The following is a 19,919-nucleotide window of genomic DNA, read 5'->3' on the forward strand; positions in this document are numbered from 1 at the left end:
TTGTGATAAAAAATACAAACTCTCCTGTTTGTGACTCCAAGACCACCTTTGAAGGTTTAGATTATCAACACCTTTGATGACTAGAGAAGGCAACAACTTCTACGACACCAGATCTTGAGATTCTTCAAGGAATAACACCGGTAGAAGACATGAGAGAGTTTTTTGGTACAAAACCCTAGATACAAAAGAGGCACACTCTTCTCTCTTTGAAAAGTGTTATAATAAAAACATGCTTAGAGTTTCCTTTATATACTAGTAGTGTTTTACTTGAAACCCAATACGTTTAAGTAGAATTTGGGCTGAAATAGAATTCTGCAGATACGTGTTTCGATCGGTCGAGCTTGTTCTTCGATCGTAAAACCAAGCAAATTCTGAAATCTTCTTTTTGTAGCTTACTTGTTTTTGAATCTTGACTTGAATCACCTTGAGTATTGTCTAATAATACCTATAGACTCTAGGATCTATATCTAGACAAGTTTGTGTTCACGATTTGCCAATTGTTCTAAACTTTTAGAACCTAATAGATCTGATGACTACGACAGGTCTCCACCTTCTACAACTGGTAGGTCAAGTGGTGGTTCTCCCCTTCCAAAACCCCACAAACCCAACCTGCCAATGAAAAAATCAATTTTGATGAGTTCCAAGCATTCCAGTGACCATTCCTTTTGAAATCTATATAGTAAGATCCACTCATTCTGGTGTCATTTCTAGCTCGTTTCGGCTATGAATCCAACAAAATCTGGCAGAGATCCACTAGATCCAATGAGATCTTCACCGGATAGGCTAAATCTCATCGGATCCTGTGAGATCTCATTGGATCTGGTGATTTTTTGCCAGATCAAGTGAAATTTTCATTGTTTCTTGGCCTCCCTCTACCATTATTGGTTCATCCAAATCCGACTGCCACCTGATGAGAATTTGATTTGTCCAACCTATCTTTCTTATCAGTTGGCAGCGAGTTTGGTTTTTTTCCCACCTGATATGATTGGTTGATTTTGGGTTGGGCATAAACCCCATTCGTGGACACTTGTGTTTTTTTAATAAGAACGTCCCTAGTGTTGAATAGATAGGATGGAGATGGAAATTCATCCAACTCTTTCCTTTTTAATAATATCTCAAAGCTGTATGCCAAAAAAATGAAAATAAAAAAAAAAAGAAAAGAAAAAGAAAAAGAAAAAGAAAAAGAATTGCTGTGATATCGTAAATTCTTGAAATTAGGTTGAATGAAATTAAATTCACAAAAATAATAAATTAAAACATGCACACAATAATAATATTTAACATGGTTTAACAATATTGTACTTACAATAAAATTTAACTTAGATTAAAATTAACTATTGGCAATATTGATTCTATATAACTAATATAACCTTTAGAGTTCTTGCTGTTCTTCACAAACACTAACTCATGCATAATTTCTCATCAAGAGAAACTAAACCAAGTAAAATACTAAAAATAAGCTCTTAATGTGAATATACAAGCTTCATACACACTCACAAATACTAAAACCCCAGATGATCCAATTATGCTCTCATACTAACATATTAATCATAATCAAACTCTCAACTCATACATGTGGGCTAGCTATCTTGAACCCTAAAAAATAAAAAAAACTACCAAGCACTTTCAGAGCTGTTTGGTACATCATTTTAAATATATGTTTTCAGTTTTTAAACAACATTAAACGCATTTTCACATACTTTTTCATTCACATGTATTTCCAAAAAAAAAAAATGAAAACTGTTGTTTAAACACATGTACCAAATGGACCTAGCTTCCAAATAAAATCACACTACTAAAATATTTCAACACAGCCATTTTTTTACACTTTCAAGAAACACACTTAACGTTCTCCTTAGAGCAATTACATCAACTTGTGCATAAGATTCCGTCTATTTTACACTTGAAACCTACTTTTTCTTTTCTACACTATCATTTTTACAAAACATTCACATTAGTTTATCTATTTTACAAGATATTCCAATAAAATATTCATTCTTCTCAATTTTTTTTTTAAATTATTTCTCTCAACTACCCATTACATACATACGTGCTCTCTCTCTCTCTCTACCCATTTTGTCTGATTTGTTGCTCTCTCTCTATACCCATCTCTATACCCATTTCTGAATAGATCACCTCTCTCTCTCTCTCTCTCTCTCTCTCTCTCTCTCTCTCTCTCTCTCTCTCTCTCTCTCTCATTGTTTCTCAAAAACTACCAACCCATCTCTCTACCCATCTATATACCCAGACTTCTTCACCGGTCGATCCACGAACAAAACTCCACAACCCTCTTACCAATCCAACCTCCCAGGTCTTTTTCTCGACCCATTGACCAAGATCACTTCTTTACCGATCGATCCACGAACCAAGCTCCACAACCCTCTTACTGATCCAACCTTTCGGGTCTTTTTCTTGACCCATTGACCTAGATCACTTCTTCACCAGCCGATCCACGAACCAAGCTCCATAACCCTTTGATCGATTCAACCTCCGGGTCTTTTTCTCGACCTATCGACCCAGATCGCTCGCCATCAACAACAACTACAACAACAACCACATACAGTAATCGGAAAAAGAACTGTGTGGGTTTGTCTGTGTGGGTTTGTTTATGTGTGGGTGTGTTTTTGTGTTGATTTTTCTGTGGATGTGTTTGTGTGTGGGTGTGTTCGTGTGCATTTGAGGAAAAAGAAGATGAGGAGATTGAGTTTGTTGTGCACGGAGAAGAGACAGAAAAAAAGGTGCGAACGTGAAATTAATAAAATAATAAATACACGTGCTATAGTAACCGTGCATATATGCACGGTTAATGTAGCAATCATGTGTATTTATACACAAGTTTACACCCACTAATGTGGGTGATTTTTTGCTCAAATTGTGTAAAAGTAGTTACTTTTTCTATTTTGTACATTTATGCACAAGCTGATGTAATTGCTCTTAGTGCCTTTCTTCCCAAATGGAAGGACCGTTGGGTCAATTCTATGTTCTTTTTGAAATTTTTTGTTTTAGGCGTAAATCTCGTCAAGTAAAATCACATTAATTTATATTTATAATTCTGAAATGTGATAAAGAAATAGAAGAATACATGTAAACCATAAAGGGGCACGTGAATTTATCATATCTTTTCAGAATTTCTGTTACATAAATATTCATTAGGTTTCTATAGTATTACTATAGCAAAGCCGAGGTAGGTGACACCGAGAGACTAATGTTGAGATTGATACCATTAAGCACAATGCAATGATTTCTAATTCTTTATTAAAAATGTTATGTCTATAATATTTTCATAATATTTTTATTAAAATCTTACATAGTAGGTTGTTATTGACTGTTACTAGTAGGTAAAAAAATAATTTTAGAGAAGAGTTCAAATTAGAATCAATAATAACTTACCACCAGTAAAAATATTGTGATAATGTTGTGGACGTACGTAGCACTTACCTAGCTATTTCCAACTATGCTTTTGTTTTTTGTTTTGTTTTGTTTTGTTTTGTTTTTTTTTTTTGTTTTTTTTTTTTTTGTTTTGGCTTCAACTATGTTTTTGTTTCTTTGCATTATTTAAAGTGGACTTCTATTTAATTCTGGTATGGTGCACTGAATTCTTCTCAAGGCTATTAACTAATAAATGTTAGTATATAAGATAAACTTAATTATTAGCAAACAAATACATAAATGAAAGAATGAATAAAAATAAAAAGAAATTTCACATAAGTTTCGTATAATTGACATGTTCCGTGACAAATATCCTATATTCCTATCACGCATGAATCTCACCAACACACGAATATTTATAGCCTTTGAAATGTGCCAATTTCCTTGTCTCTCTCTCTCTCTCTCACTGGCACTGAGTCTATGCTAAGGAACACTCACCAGTGAGTACCATGGGGGAGATCACAGAGAAAAGCATGGAAGAGAGTTTATTACTGAAAGAGAAATCAGAAGTGAAAAAGGAGAGTGTAACATGGAGTGCTTTGACTCAGGAATTGAAGAGAGTGGGATGCATAGCAGGACCCATGGTGGCTGTGAGTTTAACCCAGAACTTGATGCAAGTTATTTCATTGATGATGGTGGGTCACCTGGGTGAGCTTTCTCTCTCTAGCACTGCCATCTCCATCTCTCTCGCTGGTGTCACCGGCTTTAGTCTTCTTGTGAGCTTCTCTCTCTTAAGTTTCAAGTATCATTTAAATAATTCAAAAAAAAAAAAAACGATTTTTTTTTCTCAAAAGATTTATTTTTTTATTTTTTATTTTTTATAGAAGAAATACCATAGACTTTCGTTAATATATTAGCCACAATCAATTAAAATAATGTCTTGAAAGTGTAGAAATACATCCTTCATTTATTCACATTAAATAATCACTAACATGTCTTAAAAGTGTGGAAATACATCCTTCATTCACATTGAATAATCACTAACATGTCTGACATGTTTAATTAGGTTATGAGTTATAATATTACCTAGTTCCTAGTATGAGAAAAACATATATTTTCTATATGAACAATGAAAAAGATTGACAAAAACTAGGCAAGAATATGAGGACATAGTAACTTTTTGTCATGACCAGATGGATGCCTTTTTTACCATTAAAAAATCTATTGGAAATGATCGGGCTTAATAAATTTCGTCTTCAAAACTTCATGGGAATTCCTATGTTTTACATTCTGGTGCTGGTTACATTGCATTTGGGTAGTGTACTTTTAGAAACACAAAAATTAGCAATTTGTGATTTAAGTGGGGCACTCTATTTTTGTTTTTCTTTTTATAAGTGAAATGTATTAAGAGATTAATTAAGGGTGGTTTTATTGTTGGACTCAAAATTAAATTTATCTTTTGGAATTTGGGTGATTATATGTCTATGATCATCTTGCCAATAAAGAGCCCTAAGCATTTTTTATATTTATATTTTATTATTAATTTTTGTACCACACTTGTTTTGATACCATGATAATTATCACTTGTTTCTAAAAATTAGAACAATTAAAAATGAATAAATTTATAACTATATAATATTACAATAGTATTAATATTAAATATGTAAATACAAATTTATTACAACATTTTCTATTATTCTTGGATGCATGGGCGCTGCATAAGTGGCAGAATGACATAGGTACCCCTGTTTGAGGTCAATATTAAAAATATATGACATTAGTATATTTGGGATCCACCAACAAGACACCAAATGCCCATGTGGATATATATGAGCGGACATTAGTATATTTTGGATCCACCAACAAGACACCAAATGCACATGTGGATATATATATATATATATATCCACATGTGCATTTGGTGTCTTGTTGGTGGATCCAAAATATATTTTATTCTTGCACACACTTGGAGTGCTACATTGGTAATTATTTATTCTAAATCATGATTTGAAATGGGAGGAAAATTTCTTGAAAAAAACTCATGTTCAATTTCTTATGTGTTTAAATTAAGTTCTTTATTTAAATTCAATTGTATAACACATCCTTTTGTATAGACAACTCAAATTTAGTATATAATAGTTGAATTTAAGGAACCGTAATTAAAACATAGTTTACAAGAAATTGTACTTATTTTTTTTTTAAAATTTAATATGCGTACTTTTTCAAAACACTAATACCATCAAATAAAGACATCAATTGATTTATTTTTGGTGTAGAATCCAAATCACTCACCCTCAAAAAAAAAAAAAAAAAAAAAAACTGGAATCCAAATCTCCGATTAATATTATATTGGTCTACATAAGCAATTTGGAGTCTTATCTTGTTATTAAATATGCTCTAGTTGGTACGTAAGCGGTTGCTGTCATTTAACTTAATTTAAAACATGCAATAAGACGGAATATGATGAGACAGCGAATAAACTCTTTTGGTTTGATTGTAATTGGATGCACATGGGATCGGTATCTTTAGTATCATCATGATGAAAAAAATTATTTCATATTCATAATCACAATCATAAAGGCCAAAGGGGTCACAGCTTGGAGTACTGCTACAAATTGTGTCATATATATCTTTAAGTATCATCATGATGAAAATTATTTTTACTTGGAGTAATAAACAACTTGAAGTGCCACTACATTCATGATTATTTAATCTGATTCATGATTTGAAATGGGTGGGATAATTTAAAAAAAAAAAAAAACTTACGTTCAATTTCTTTCTTAAATGCTAAATTAAGTTTTTCATTTAAATTCAATTATATAACATTGTATTAATTAATATAACACATCTTTTTGTAAAAAAAACTCAAATTACCACCATGTACCCTTGGTGTGGTAGTCACTACACAAGTATAAATGTTTGTGGGGGTGTTGGGGGTAAGGGTCAGAATTCAAGTTTTCAGGAAGGAGCTTCACACACATATATACTTAGATTATGCTAGAGTATAAATTCTATTTTGTAAAAAAAAAAAAAAACTCAAATTTAATGATGGTTAATAATAGTTAAATTTAATTAAAAAACCTTAAGAAACTATACTTAAAACATAGTACGCAAGAAGCTTTACTTATGTTTTGTTTATTTCTCAATATATATGTGAATGAGTAATTCTAGTACTACATAAAATGCTACAACTTTTATCACAACTATTCTGTATGTCAAATTATAACTGGTTACCGATTACTTTCATATGAATTCACTATTTTTTGTTCACTATTCACAGTCTATCATGTGGATAGTTGTGGCACAAGTTATGATATTTTATGTGGTTTTAGAATTTTGTTATGGAAATTTATCTACATTTGATAACTAACTAGACTTTATAACTCCATATGTTCCCAACAGTTTGGAATGGCAAGTGCACTAGAAACCCTATGTGGGCAAGCTTATGGAGCTGAGCAGTATCGAAAGCTTGGAATCCAGACACACACAGCTATATTTTCTCTAACCTTAGTCTGTTTCCCGGTTTCTTTGTTATGGATTTACATGGGAAAGCTACTTAGTCTCATTGGCCAAGACCCTCTAATTTCATATGAAGCTGGTAAATTCATTGTTTGGCTTATTCCTACACTCTTTGCTTCCGCTGCTCTTCAACCGCTTATTAGATTTTTCCAGACACAAAGTTTGATCATGCCCATGCTTGGGTGCGCTTGTGTTAGTCTTTGTTTACACGTACCTATAAGTTGGGTTTTGATATTTAAGTCTGGCTTGGATAACCTTGGAGCAGCAGTGGCACTCGGTATTTCTAATTGGTTGAATGTCATTTTACTTGGATTATATATGAATTACTCTTCTGCTTGTGAAAAAACCCGTGTCCCTGTTTCAATGGAGTTGTTCCATGGAATAAGAGAGTTCTTTCGCTTTGCTATTCCTTCTGCCATAATGATTTGGTAATTTACCTTTCCTTAGCAGCTTGTTTAGAAAGGTTGAGAGAATGGAAACAATATATATATTTCTATATCATATAATAATATAAAATGAAGTCATTAACTTTTTCTTTAATGTTAGTGTTGTCACATGAGTTTTTGAAAGCTTACAATTTTCCACATTTTTATTATAATAAATTTTTTTAACTTGAGTTTAAAGTTACTAATAATATTAAATTACGCTATAGTTGGAAGTTTGAACTGTTTAAAACTTATTGTCCTTTTAAATAAACCATCCAAATATTAACATGTTATGATTAAATTAGGTTTGATCTTCTCTAGAAATATATGAATTATTTTCCCTAAGTTGAATTAAATATTTTTTTTTCCAAATTATTGCATTGATTAAGGATTAGTGAAATATATTTTTAAGAAGTGTTCCATATGTTTCTCTATTTAGAATTGGTAGTTTAGTGGTAAGGATGATGGCTAGAGCTAATGGATGTGAAATATTGATTTTATTCCTATAAAGAAAAATAAAACGAAAGGGTATAATAATAAAATCGTATATTTATTTTAATTATATTAATTTATAATTTACTTATGATAATTGTAACAATAAGAAAAGGCAATTCTTTTTTAAGAGACTAATTAATAATTATACATATATTTTTTCAATGATTGTTGATTCTAGCCTTGAATGGTGGTCGTATGAGCTTCTCATCTTGCTATCTGGGCTTTCACCTAAACCACAGCTTGAAACTTCAGTTCTTTCTATATGGTAGGTTTTTCTTTAAAGAATCAGTATAACTTGTATACTATTAAAGTTAACTGGAAATTGTGGTTTGAACCTCAAAATTGTTATAATTTACTGTCTATTTTTTCTGGACAGTCTCACTACCATCTCAACACTCTATGCAGTGCCTTATGGACTTGGTGCTGCAGTAAGGTTTGCTCCTAGACAAGTACACACACACATACACAATCATGCACAAAATTGTTTAATTAATATTTTCTTTGTCTTATAGCACTAGAGTTTCAAATGAATTAGGAGCTGGAAACCCACAAGCTGCTAGGATAGCCGTCTTTGCTGGGTTTTCTTTTGGAGTCACTGAGGCTTGCATATTAAGTACAACCCTCTTTGTAGGCCGGCATGTTTTTGGTTACAGTTTTAGCAACGTGAAGGAGGTTGTGGACTATGTCACAGCCATGGCTCCTCTGATTTGTCTATCCATTACAGTGGACGGCGTTAAAGGGGTACTTTCAGGTTGGAATTTCGTCTTTTCTGCCAATAAGTAAATTTCTACTGAAGAAAATAGCCTGAAAAAATTTCATGTAAAGGAGTAACAAATTAAAGAGTATTGTGTCTTAAAATCCTAATAAAATATTAATTTAATAAAATGCAACTTGAGGGAAAAACAAAAATGTGAGTTGTGTGGTATTTAAGTTTAGAAAATTTTGATGATAGACATTTAGTTTTATTTAAGCTAAATAGTTGTTAAATGTTTTCTCATAATATATCATAACAAATAATATAAATTAATTTACTAATTAATTATTCTTAATATGTCGATAATAGACTTTTAGTTAGAGTAGAAGTCAAAATGTTGTTTTTTTTTTCTTAGAAAGAAAATGCAAGTTATTGTTTGAGATTTAAGTTTATAATTTCTGATAATAGACTTTTAGTTTGAATAAAATTTAACTTTGTTAAAATTTAAGTGATATGTTTTATCTGAATTAAACTATTGCTAAATATTATCCCTTAATTTGAGGAATTATATCATAAAAAATAATATAAATTAATTTGTTATTCTTAAATTATTGATAATTGACTTTTAGTTAGAGTATAAGTTAATTTTTTTTTTTTTTGGTAGAAAGAAGAAAACATGGGTTGTTGTTTTTGGTATTAAAGTTTAGAATTTTTTTATAACAAAATTTTATTTTGAATAAAAATTAATATTTGTTGAAATTTAAATGATAAAATTTTACCTAAATTAAATATTTTTTAAATATTATCCTTTAATTTGGCGAAATTATCCTAACAAATAATATAAAATTAAATTACTAATAAGTAAGAGTAGTTACTTGGCACAATTATGACTTCTAAGCTCAAATTTTATTTATATAGTATAGTATATGATTAAATTCTATAGTTTCAAAAGTAATAAATAAACTCTCAACCTTCCAAAAAAATAACAAATTAAAACCTATAGTTTCAAAAGTATTAAATTAAACCTTTAGTATTTGAGGTTTAATAAAGGTTGAGGGTTTAATTTTTTATTTTCTGAATTTCAAGATTTAATTTGTTACTTTTGAAATTATAAGATTTAATTTGTTACACTCTTGAACTATAGGGTTTAAAATGAATTTTTTGCAAATTTATTTTTTTGGCACAATTCTATATAGTGATATTTTATAACAGGTGTTGCTAGAGGATGTGGGTGGCAGCACATAGGAGCTAATGTGAACCTTGGTGCATACTATCTTTGTGGAATTCCAACTGCTGCTCTGTTGGGTTTCTGGATGCAGCTGAGGGGAAGGGGCCTTTGGATTGGAATACAAACTGGTGCTATTGTTCAAGTAGTTTTGCTCTCTATCATAACAAGTTGTACAAATTGGGAAAAACAGGTCCAATCTACATTCCTTTTTAATCTTAGTTTAGCCAAAATGTTAACATTCAAATCCCTAGTAGCTAGCACTAATATTATATGACCACTCCAAAGAAAATCCAAATATCCAATGATATAGCACAATATTAAAAAAAAAAAAAAAAAAAGGTCAGGCCCTCCACATAGAGCCAATTTCATGCCAAACAAGTCCTTTCACTTATACTTTCTCTTTTGGGGGTAAACCCTTTTAATTAAACTTTACTTGTGTATTAATTACATTTACATACAAATTCATGTATCTAAACTTAAAAAATACAAAAGCACTTAATTTGAATTTATTATAGTTTTATGTAATACTATGATTGTATACAATTTATTACTCCCTCCATCCAAATTTGTTTGTCTTCTACTCTGTTTTTGAATGTTCTAAAATATTGTTTTATTTTGAAAATTAAAAACCATTAATTTACTAATGTTTCTATTATACTCCTACTTTATTTCCAAAACTATTTTTTGATAAATTTATTTAAGAATAGTTTTGGAAACTTATACATTTTAATATAGCATGCAAACCATTGGGTCACACACATCTTGTTGGTCAGAAATGAAAAATTAATAAATATAAACCAATTTAAGTATTAAATATATTAAAAAATTGAATGACACATCATGGTTTGACCTCGGTTGGACTTCAGTTTGACTTTAAAAATCTTGAACTTCTCATTTTTCTAGTTCATTAAATGGTTCGGGTTTTGAAAACATGTGCATATATAAGAATTATAAGCTAATTTACATGTATATATACTTAACACAAAAATAGAGTACAATTAAAAAGACCCTTGGCATATAGTTGAAATTGATTTAAAATCTAAAGACAATTAAAAGGATACATTACACAAATTTTGAGTGCAACTAAAATTTAATTTGAATTCTTGATTAAGTTTTCGCTTTAATATATAATAAAGATTAGTATAATAAGGATAATCATTGATAGATTATTTATTAGTTTTTGCTCATAAGAAATGATATTTAGTCACCTAAGTTATGGAGACTTGATTCTATATATGGATCACGTCACCTTAATTATTAGGACCCAAGCAACATGGCAGCATTATTAAAAAAAGAAAAAAAAAGGGTAACACATGTTGCACCTCTCTCTCTCTCTCTCTCTCTCTCTCTTAGTAGGGATATTGGGATATGCAACATTGGGATTTTTTTTATAATTATAGTCAAATTCTGACTTAAATCATAAATAATTAAAGGGATCTTCATGTGCAGGCAAGCAGGGCAAGGGAGAGGTTGTTTGCTGAGCCAAGAAATTGATTAGAAAATGAATTAACGTCAGTATAGTATGCAAAGAATTTTCGAAGAGCTGATTTCATGTTGCATCTGTATGGGAGAAATATTGCTTAATTGAGGTAAAATCAAATTTCACATTACATGGAAATGATCAAATGAAGCTTCTGTAATAATTGTATTTGATATTGATAAAAAAGTGTACCATCGTACGGTCGATGAATTATCATCCAGCAGATAATCATCATCATGTACCTGTACATCATAATATCTTAATCTAAGATGATTTGTGTTTACCAAAAAAAAAAAAAAAAAAGATTAAGAATTATGTGACTATCTAGAAGTTCATGATATGTTCTCAAAAAAAAGAAAAAAGAAAAAAGATAAATTGTACCTTCTGAATTGAGGGAAATTTATTTAATTTCGGTCTTCTCGCTTTACTTTCTTTTAATTAAATAATTTAATTTGCAAATTTATTTAAAGTAATTGATCCCTGTTACTTTCGTTTAAAAGCAATTTTCAAATTTATGCAAATTATAAGTACTCTTAACTTTATTTCGGTCTTCCCTAAAAAAAAGAAAAACTTTCTTTCGGACTATTCTTTTTTGGATAGTATTCAAAGTACTTGATCCTTATTTGAAGTGAACAGTCAAACTGATCAGTCCATGTCTCCAATAACCATTTAAACGTAGAGATTAGAGAAAAGAGCAATTTCCCAAAAATAGTAAAATTATCAGATTGTCTTTTGATGGAATTATCATCGCCGAACTACAGTACCTACGGCCTCCCAGATAAAATTTCATCTTTAATGTTGATGAATGCCCTGAATTTTTTATCAGTCGATTTTTTTTTTGTTTTAACACTTTATACATTATTTTAAAAACCAGGTTTTGTAAAACAGTACCTTAAGATAATTGTTAATAAATCAAATTAAAAAAATTTTAATACAATTTTTATGGAAAATATAAAAAGTTGTTAGGAAAATTAATTATTTTATTATTTTATAATAAAATTAATTACTTTAATATACTCATTTTAAAAAACAGAAATTCATATTCAAAATTCATAAAAAAAAAAAAAAAATTCAAACCTCATGCAAACTTTTGCAACGTGGTTCATTCATTCTACACAAATGTTACAATTTCGTTGTTGCCTTTTCTCTTTACACACCAAAAAAGACAAAATCTAAGGCATATATAGGCCTAGCCCATGAAATGAAATACCAAAAGTCCAAAACGCATCTCTATCCTATCCTGTTCCACATTTGAGCGAGTGAGGTGGCTGAGAATGAGTTTTATCAGAGATACAGAGAAAGGCATGGAAGAGAGTTTATTAGCAGAAGAGAAAAGAAAATCAGAAACTCCATATCTAACATGGGTTACTTTCACTGGGGAGCTCAAGAGGTTGGGACTCTTGGCTGGTCCTATGGTAGCAGTGACTCTATCACAGTACATGTTGCAGGTCATTTCAATAACATTACAATTAAATTTGATACGGAATTTAAGCCAATAAACTTGAACTGAAAATCACAACTTTACAGTACTTATTTGTATTTACTGTCAAATGCCTTTATGTGTATTCATGAAATTACAAGTTAGTATTTATGATTCATGAACACTTGTACAATGCTATCTAAAACCTTCTATATATAGTGAGTCAATAATAACATAATAATTTTCAATGGTCAAATGGCCCAATGTTGGTGAAGTGGTACCTCCCCTTATTATGAGAGCTTGGGAGTTTTCCTTGGGCTTGCTAGCTTGAGCCCTAGAGGGTGGGTTTGGGGTGGAGTTTTGGTAATTAGGTAAGAATAGACAATAATGTAGTATTGAGACTTGAAAAAAGAAACTTTCAATATCAATTATTGTATAAAATAAATGAGAAAAAAAAATTAAAAAGCGATAATGAAAAAAGAAATTATGAGAGATATGGAGTAAATATTGCACTAGATTCAAATCCCAGCGGTGTACAACAAGTGGAAGGCGTTTCTTTGCTTTCATTTCAGAGGCAAAGTACGTTGCTACAATAAATGAAATTACATTATTAACATAATACTAACATGTAATTCCATACAAATGCATGGATGTATTTAAAATTAAACAAAATTTTTATTATAAAATATAAATAATTAGTCAAGTTATTATTTTTTTCTTAAAACATGTAACACATACATTAATGCATACGTATAGATACATTTAAAATTAAACATAATTTTTATCATAAAATATAGATAATTAGTCAAATTATTTTTTTAAAGTAAATATAATTAGTCACATTTTAAAATTCTTATCTAAATTTTAGTACTACTTATGATCATTTTTTTTTCTAATTTTTATAAGATAGAACGTCTAGTGATTTTTATTTTATTTATTTTTTGAGAAACATTTGGTGATTTTTATTGCGTATATATAATTGTTTTTTTTTTTTTAATTTTATAGTTCATTAATATTAGATTCTCAGTATTCTGCACTCATTAACTCACTTGACACAAAGATTAAAAAACTTAAGTAGACACATGGCACATGCTTAAATGGATAATTATGGTGTAATCCCTACATAAATTTAGACGCTCAAAATTGGATTATAATTTCATATTCTAATTCAACTTTCTCTAAATTTTACCTATTAATATATATATATATATATAGATGACTTATAAATTTGAATTTTTTTTAGTGATATGATTATGTTTTTTATGATTTATTATGTTGGACTTCTCGTTTTCTATACCAAATTAACTAATTTGGAAAAAAAAAATTAAATTTAGATTAGATGAGACACGTGATGCAAAATTAAACTTTAATTGAAATTCAATTTTTACACTAAATTAACTCACTTGGTACAAAATTATAAAATTTAGATTAGATGAGACATGTGACGTAAAATTTGACTCTAATTAAATTTCGATTTGAAATTTAATTAAATTTTTTCTCTACTTTACCTATTATTATATGTATATATCAAGGTTGTCAAAATCGGGATCCTACGTAGGATCGTGGGAGGTAGGTAGGATCGTGGATCATAGGATCGGATCGTGAATCGTAAGATCCTATCTATTTTCAGATTTTAAGCAAATAAAACCTATTGATAGTGACTTTGTATGTTATATAATCACTTAAAATGTAATTTGCATGCACTACATCGTTCTTATATCATTCTAACGAAACAAAATATATTTAACTTTTGACATAATGTATCTAAAAAGTTCAGTACATGTTTAATTTGCAACTAAGTACCAAAATATTATCTACACATATGGAAAATGTTTTCCAAATTCTAAGTTCCAAATCCAAAATAAGTTAGGCTAGTTATCATATAAAAAATAGCTAACTACAAATTTACAATATGTAATCCAAAAGAGAATTATCAATCTAAGGTAAAACTAGCTAATTACAAATATGAAATCCAAAAGAGAATTCACATTCTAAGGTTCTTCTAATCTAATCACTATCATTGTCATATCTCATTTCATCATTTATATGTATCAACATCAAAAACGTTAAACTTAAGTACTTAGGTTTTTTTGAGATTTTATGTTGACATAGGGGTAAATTTGAGACTTCAATTCATTATTGGGCTTTTGATAACCTATTGGGCTTGTGAGTTTAGGTGTATTATCTTACCCAAATGAATCCCACTTAAAAAAAAAAAAAAAAAAAAATCATGCCAAATGGTAGGATCGGTAGGATCCCATACAGTCCTACGATCCTATATGATTCTACACGATCTTACATACGATCCTACTATTTTTGCAATCCTACTACGATTTTAAACTTTTTGGTGAGGTGAGATCGTAAAATCGTGCGATTTTACAATCCGGATCGCGATTTTAACAACCATAGTATATATTAAATAATACAACAAATGGGCGTGTAATTGACCCAACCCAACGCCTACCAAACTAACAAAATGAAAGCAAACGGTACAAACCACAAGGTAATTCCCACCACTGAAAGCAACATATATGGAGGCCACAAGATTATTGGACAAAGTCGTTCCTCAAAAAAAAAAAAAAAAAAAAAAAAAGAAGAGAGAGAGAGAGAGAGATTATTGGACAAAGTATTAGTCACGTCGCTTATCAAAAAATTATTAGTTCCTTTTTTTGTTTTTTTGTTTTTTTTTTTTTTTTTTATGGGATAGTCATGTCTTCTTAACTGTAGTCTGTACCACACAATAAACTAGATAGGTATGAAAAATGAAAGCCACAAACGTAACGTTAAGTGATGGAAAAACCAAGAAATGAGCAGTACTTTTAAGTTTGTTTTGTTAGGACACTCATATTAATGTGTGTATAAAAGAGAAATGCGTAAAATTCATGCATCTAAGTTAAAAAAATTATCCTTTTCAAAAAAAAAAAAAAGTTCAAAAATTATCCACATTAATAAATTTATAAATGCGTATATCTTTATAAGTTAGTATAAAGTTATAAATCCATTAATAATTTAAGCCATAAGAAGAATTATTTTTCTTGTACACAGGGACGGAACCATTCATTGGCTCTTGGGGGACAAAATGGCCACCCCAAAATTTTGAAAAAAAATTCAATAGTATATATATAGCTATCTAACTTTTAGCAATTTGACTCAATAAAATTAAACTTGCCCCTTTAAACCAAAGAAAAGGCTCATAAAAAAATAAAAAAATAAAAATAAAATAAAAAAAGAAGAAAAGAAAAGGCCCATAAAAAAATTACTGATCTAAAATTCAAAAAACAAATTAGAAAGCCCAAAAATATTAACTCAACAACAAAATCAATAATAAAAAAGTTAAAGAAAACTTAGCCCAATCAACAAATTTTACCAAAAAATTAGCCGAGCCCTTAAAAGTATTTGAAACAAAATCAATGTGAATCTTACATACCAAATCATTCCATCAAATTCCAAAAAAAAAAAATGAACTAAACTAAACGTGAGAGACAGAGAGAGTGAAAGATGCAGTGGCTGTGAGCTTGAGCTTTGAGACTTAAGGAGTTTCGAACTTGTTGGGTTGCAGTGTATGGATGCAACAATGGTGAGCTTCTTAGATCCAACAGTTAAGGGAGTAAGAAATTTTTTTAATTGTGATTTAATTTATAACTGAGATGGCACGTGATAAGCTTTGAAAAGGTTGTAAAAAAAATGGGTAATGGCTATAACCCACTAACTATCAATAACATGTTTTTTTAACTTCACACTATTTTTTGTTTGTTAACCTTTTTTTTTATTAAGAAATATTTGTTTATTTTAAAATTTATTTACATTTTTTGTTTTGGTTCGTGGGGCATATTTATTTGGTTTTTCTGGTTAGGGATTAATTTCTAATAAAGTATATTTGGAAGATATGAAAATAATGAAGCATCTTAAAAATAATTAATTAATGGTTTTACTTCAATGAAGTTGGTATTACTTCATTGTAACGTAATGAATATAATGAAAGTGGATGAGCTTCCATTAAGCTAGCCCTACAAAATTCAATTCCTAGCTCTGTCCCTGCTTGTATAATAATAATAACAATAATAATAACTAAAACGCTTGACTTTTTGTTGTCCGTGTCTCATTGTGCCACGTGGGAACATAAATTTCTGCCACATGCAATTAACTACTTTAAACATTTATCTAAGTGATAAATACGACCCTAAATGGACCTGGCTCCTCAGATCACCTGCCCTGCCTATCCATGAGCATCACTTAAAGCATTTCAAGGTACACTGGACTTATCTTCTCTTTTATAGTCAATACTATAATGTTTCCTTGAGATCAGTAAGTTTATGAAAAATGTACGTTTGCACGCCCTGCCATAACTTATGAACCTAGAAAGTATGAGTCTGCATTATAAACTTAAATTCTTTGTGGCTCACTAATAGAAGGCAAACTGCATTACTGAGATTACTCAATTATCAATTAAAGCCTAAGTTGAAATTTACATTGTGGACTTAGTCTTTTTGATTGTCCGTTTAATGAAGGATGGACACACTACTAGGATTAGTCAAGTGTTAGTGAAAGCATGAATCGTATAAGCAAAGGGCCTTATCATTGAAAGAAATTAGCACATTTCATTACAAAAAAGGCAGTTTCATTACAAAAGTTCAAGTAACACCAAAAAAAAAAAAAAAGGAAGGAAACAAACACAATAGCAATACAAATAAACAAAAATAGCCTATTTCTTCAGCTTTATAGTCAACTTGTCTTTGGAAGGTTGCTGAGAGGCTGTGTCAGAAGCTTTAGAGTCTTGGCTCAGGGGAACGACTTTGAAGGCAAGCAAGTGAAGCCGAGACTAACTCCGTTTTCTTAGGGCCTCCTTCTCAACAGGGGGAGCTTGAGGGTCAATTGGAGGCTTCATCACCTCTTGGGGTACTTCCTGGTTAATGGTTTTCTCTTTTTAGACACCCCAGGATGCTTAGCCTCCTCAGCAGGCTTGTCAAGGGAAGTAGGAGCATTGGTGGCCTGTTTTGACCTGCTCCGCCGCTTCAGGGGAGCATCAGCTTCGGAGCTAGCAAGGACAGGTTCTCAGAAAGCAGGGGGTAGTACATGTTCTCTACTCTCCTAAGTTCAGACGAAGCTCAACCCCAGCTTGATTAAGGGCTTCAACCAAACTTGGGAACAATAAAGCCTACAAACCCTGTTACTTGGGCTCTGAGATTGGTCTAGTCTCAGCCACCCCTAGCTCATAAGCATCCTGCTGGCTTACTTTTAAGCTCCTCCCTACTCCTTAGCCTTCTCTGCCTCCGCCCGAGCTCTCACTGCCTATCTTTGGCTTTCTCCATAGAGTCCTTAGTTTTCTCTGACTTTTCAATTTTTCTTCAATGACTCAATCTGTCCTTTGGCAACAGCCAATTGCTCCTCGCCTTGCGAAGGAGTAGCCTTTGGTTTTCGCTTGATTCTGAGCGCCCTTTAAAGCCATATCCGCGCTCTTCCTTGCCCTCTCCTCATCCTAAACTTGCTTTTTAGGTCCTTGGTGGACTAGTTGGCAATGTTAAAGGCTTCTACAACTGTAACACGCCTATTCCTCTCATCTTCAAGTTGCCTATTGCAGCTGTTGGCCATCTCTTCTGCCCTAAACGTGGCCTAACACCTAAAAAAGAGAAAATGCAAGTAAATAGAGAACAAAGACTAAGTACAAGGTAAACAGAGAACAAAGACTAAGTAAGTTAGAAACCTTAGCATCCCCAAGTACCTCTTGAGGCTAAGGAAGACCTCCTGCCTCCTAAAGGATCGCACTCAGCCATGTCCAAAGTAGCAGCAAGACCCTCTCCAAAGCATGGCCACATGGCTGCCGGTGCCTCCTTGGAAATCCCTAATGGAAGCATTGTCCATAGAAGGGTCCCATTGAGCAATAGGGCTAGGAGCCAAGCTTGGAGCTCAAGCAGAGGATTGACCCTCTTCTCAGACTCCCTATGACCAACTTTTGCTACTTGGCAGCTCATTAGGCCTCTTCTTTCAATATGGGGTGAGACTTCTCAACCTCCATCACCTCCTTGCCCTTTGACTCCCTTTTTCGTTTGGGGTTGGAAGGCTGGGTCTAGGTGGCAGGGTTGGCTTAGAGAAGGAGGAGGAGGAAGTTTGGATGTAACAAATGGGAGTTTCCTCTGAGTAGGGGAAGGTGGTTTATTCTGACTGTTCTCCTTTTGCCTCCCTCCCCGGCTAGGCTCTATCAAGTCCAGCAAGTTTGTTTTTTGCCTCCTCTATATCCTCATATCTTCTTTAAAATGGGCTTCTGTCGAAGGAAGTCTGCTTCAATATAGTTTGGGTCACCGAGATCACCAAAAAGGGCCTCAGACGACGAAACTCAATTGAACACCTCAAATTCATCCTCGGACAAACCTAGCTCTTTCTCTTCTTTTCTGATTTTTCTTCCTCTCCCTTTACCTCTGGATGGGAAGAAGAACAACCAGCTAAGGGTATGCCCTCCGGAATTGAAGCACACTCAGGGAGCAAGAAACCCTCAACTACGACACTGATCCTATGGAGAGTGGATTGTGGGCCTTGATGACACACTTCAGTGCTTGGAAAGCACGAGAGATTGGCCATATCCCAGTATCAAGAAAGCCACCCTAAGCTAATTGTCTTCCTCGTTCACAAACAACTTGGCCTTGAGGATGTTGTCCAAGATCTCTCTGTTGACCAAATTGAAGTTTGGTTCAATGGCGCGTCTATTTGCAGAACCATAAAAAGCAAAGTGTTAGCAGCCTAACAACACAAGTCATATTAAGGCAATGAACAAGTCCTACTCCTATCCCTAGAGCCCCACCTGGTTGCTCTCTTCTATGGGCAAGGGATGCCATCATGCCACTCCCCAGACACGATCAGAAAATCCTTGTTTAGCCCTTTGCTAGACTCTGGAAGACACTTATGAGCTTGATTTAGGCTTCCTTGTTTTTAGGTAGTACCCTTTCCCCTTCAGCTAGTGAAGGCTGTAGACCCAATTCACATCATAATAGGTCAACCGTAGCCCTATTTTTTCATTTAAGGCGTCTACACACTCTGTATTCTGAAGACATTTGGGACGCACTGAGTGGGGGCTAGCCTAACAAACCTAAGGTAATCCCTTATCATTGGCCCCAAAGGGATTCTCATGCCACCTTTATAAAGGCAATCATAGGAATCACCACCTCACCCAATTCCCTTTGAAAATTCATTCACCCTCCTTACAATATCTCAGGCCCCCTTGGGTGGAATCCTGTAGTCAGCCTTAAATTTTTCCATCCTTTCCTCAACTCTACCAAACTCTTAAATCTACCCATCCC

At 32.0% G+C, this 19,919-nt stretch overlaps 1 protein-coding gene across 3 annotated transcripts; it reads left to right on the forward strand.

The window, feature by feature from the left end:
- The first annotated feature begins 3,689 nt into the window (after positions 1–3,689).
- LOC111988004 (protein DETOXIFICATION 12) lies at positions 3,690–11,430 on the forward strand. 3 transcript variants are annotated; one of them, XM_024019762.2, is made up of 7 exons: positions 3,696–4,145; positions 6,772–7,316; positions 7,987–8,073; positions 8,185–8,241; positions 8,321–8,559; positions 9,715–9,920; positions 11,180–11,430. In XM_024019762.2, exons 1-7 carry the CDS (start codon positions 3,879–3,881, stop codon positions 11,222–11,224), a joined length of 1,446 nt encoding a protein of 481 aa, XP_023875530.1. In that variant the 5' UTR covers positions 3,696–3,878; the 3' UTR covers positions 11,225–11,430. The 3 variants fall into 3 exon arrangements, with proteins under 3 accessions (XP_023875531.1, XP_023875530.1, XP_023875532.1); XM_024019764.2 differs by having other exon boundaries at positions 3,964–4,077; XM_024019763.2 differs by lacking the exon at positions 7,987–8,073 and having other exon boundaries at positions 3,690–4,145.
- Positions 11,431–19,919: the final 8,489 nt, after the last annotated feature.

This window comes from Quercus suber, unplaced genomic scaffold, assembly GCF_002906115.3.
Source record: "Quercus suber isolate HL8 unplaced genomic scaffold, Cork oak 2.0 scaffold_364, whole genome shotgun sequence".
NCBI classification, from domain to species: Eukaryota; Viridiplantae; Streptophyta; class Magnoliopsida; order Fagales; family Fagaceae; genus Quercus; species Quercus suber.

Coding starts and splice junctions, on each gene's coding strand:
- LOC111988004 (XM_024019762.2), top strand. CDS start 3,879: ATGGGGGAGATCACAGAGAAAAGCATGGAAGAGAGTTTATTACTGAAA. Junction 4,146..6,771: donor TCACCGGCTTTAGTCTTCTT/GTGAGCTTCTCT, acceptor TGTTCCCAACAG/TTTGGAATGGCAAGTGCACT. Junction 8,074..8,184: donor ACTTCAGTTCTTTCTATATG/GTAGGTTTTTCT, acceptor TTTTCTGGACAG/TCTCACTACCATCTCAACAC.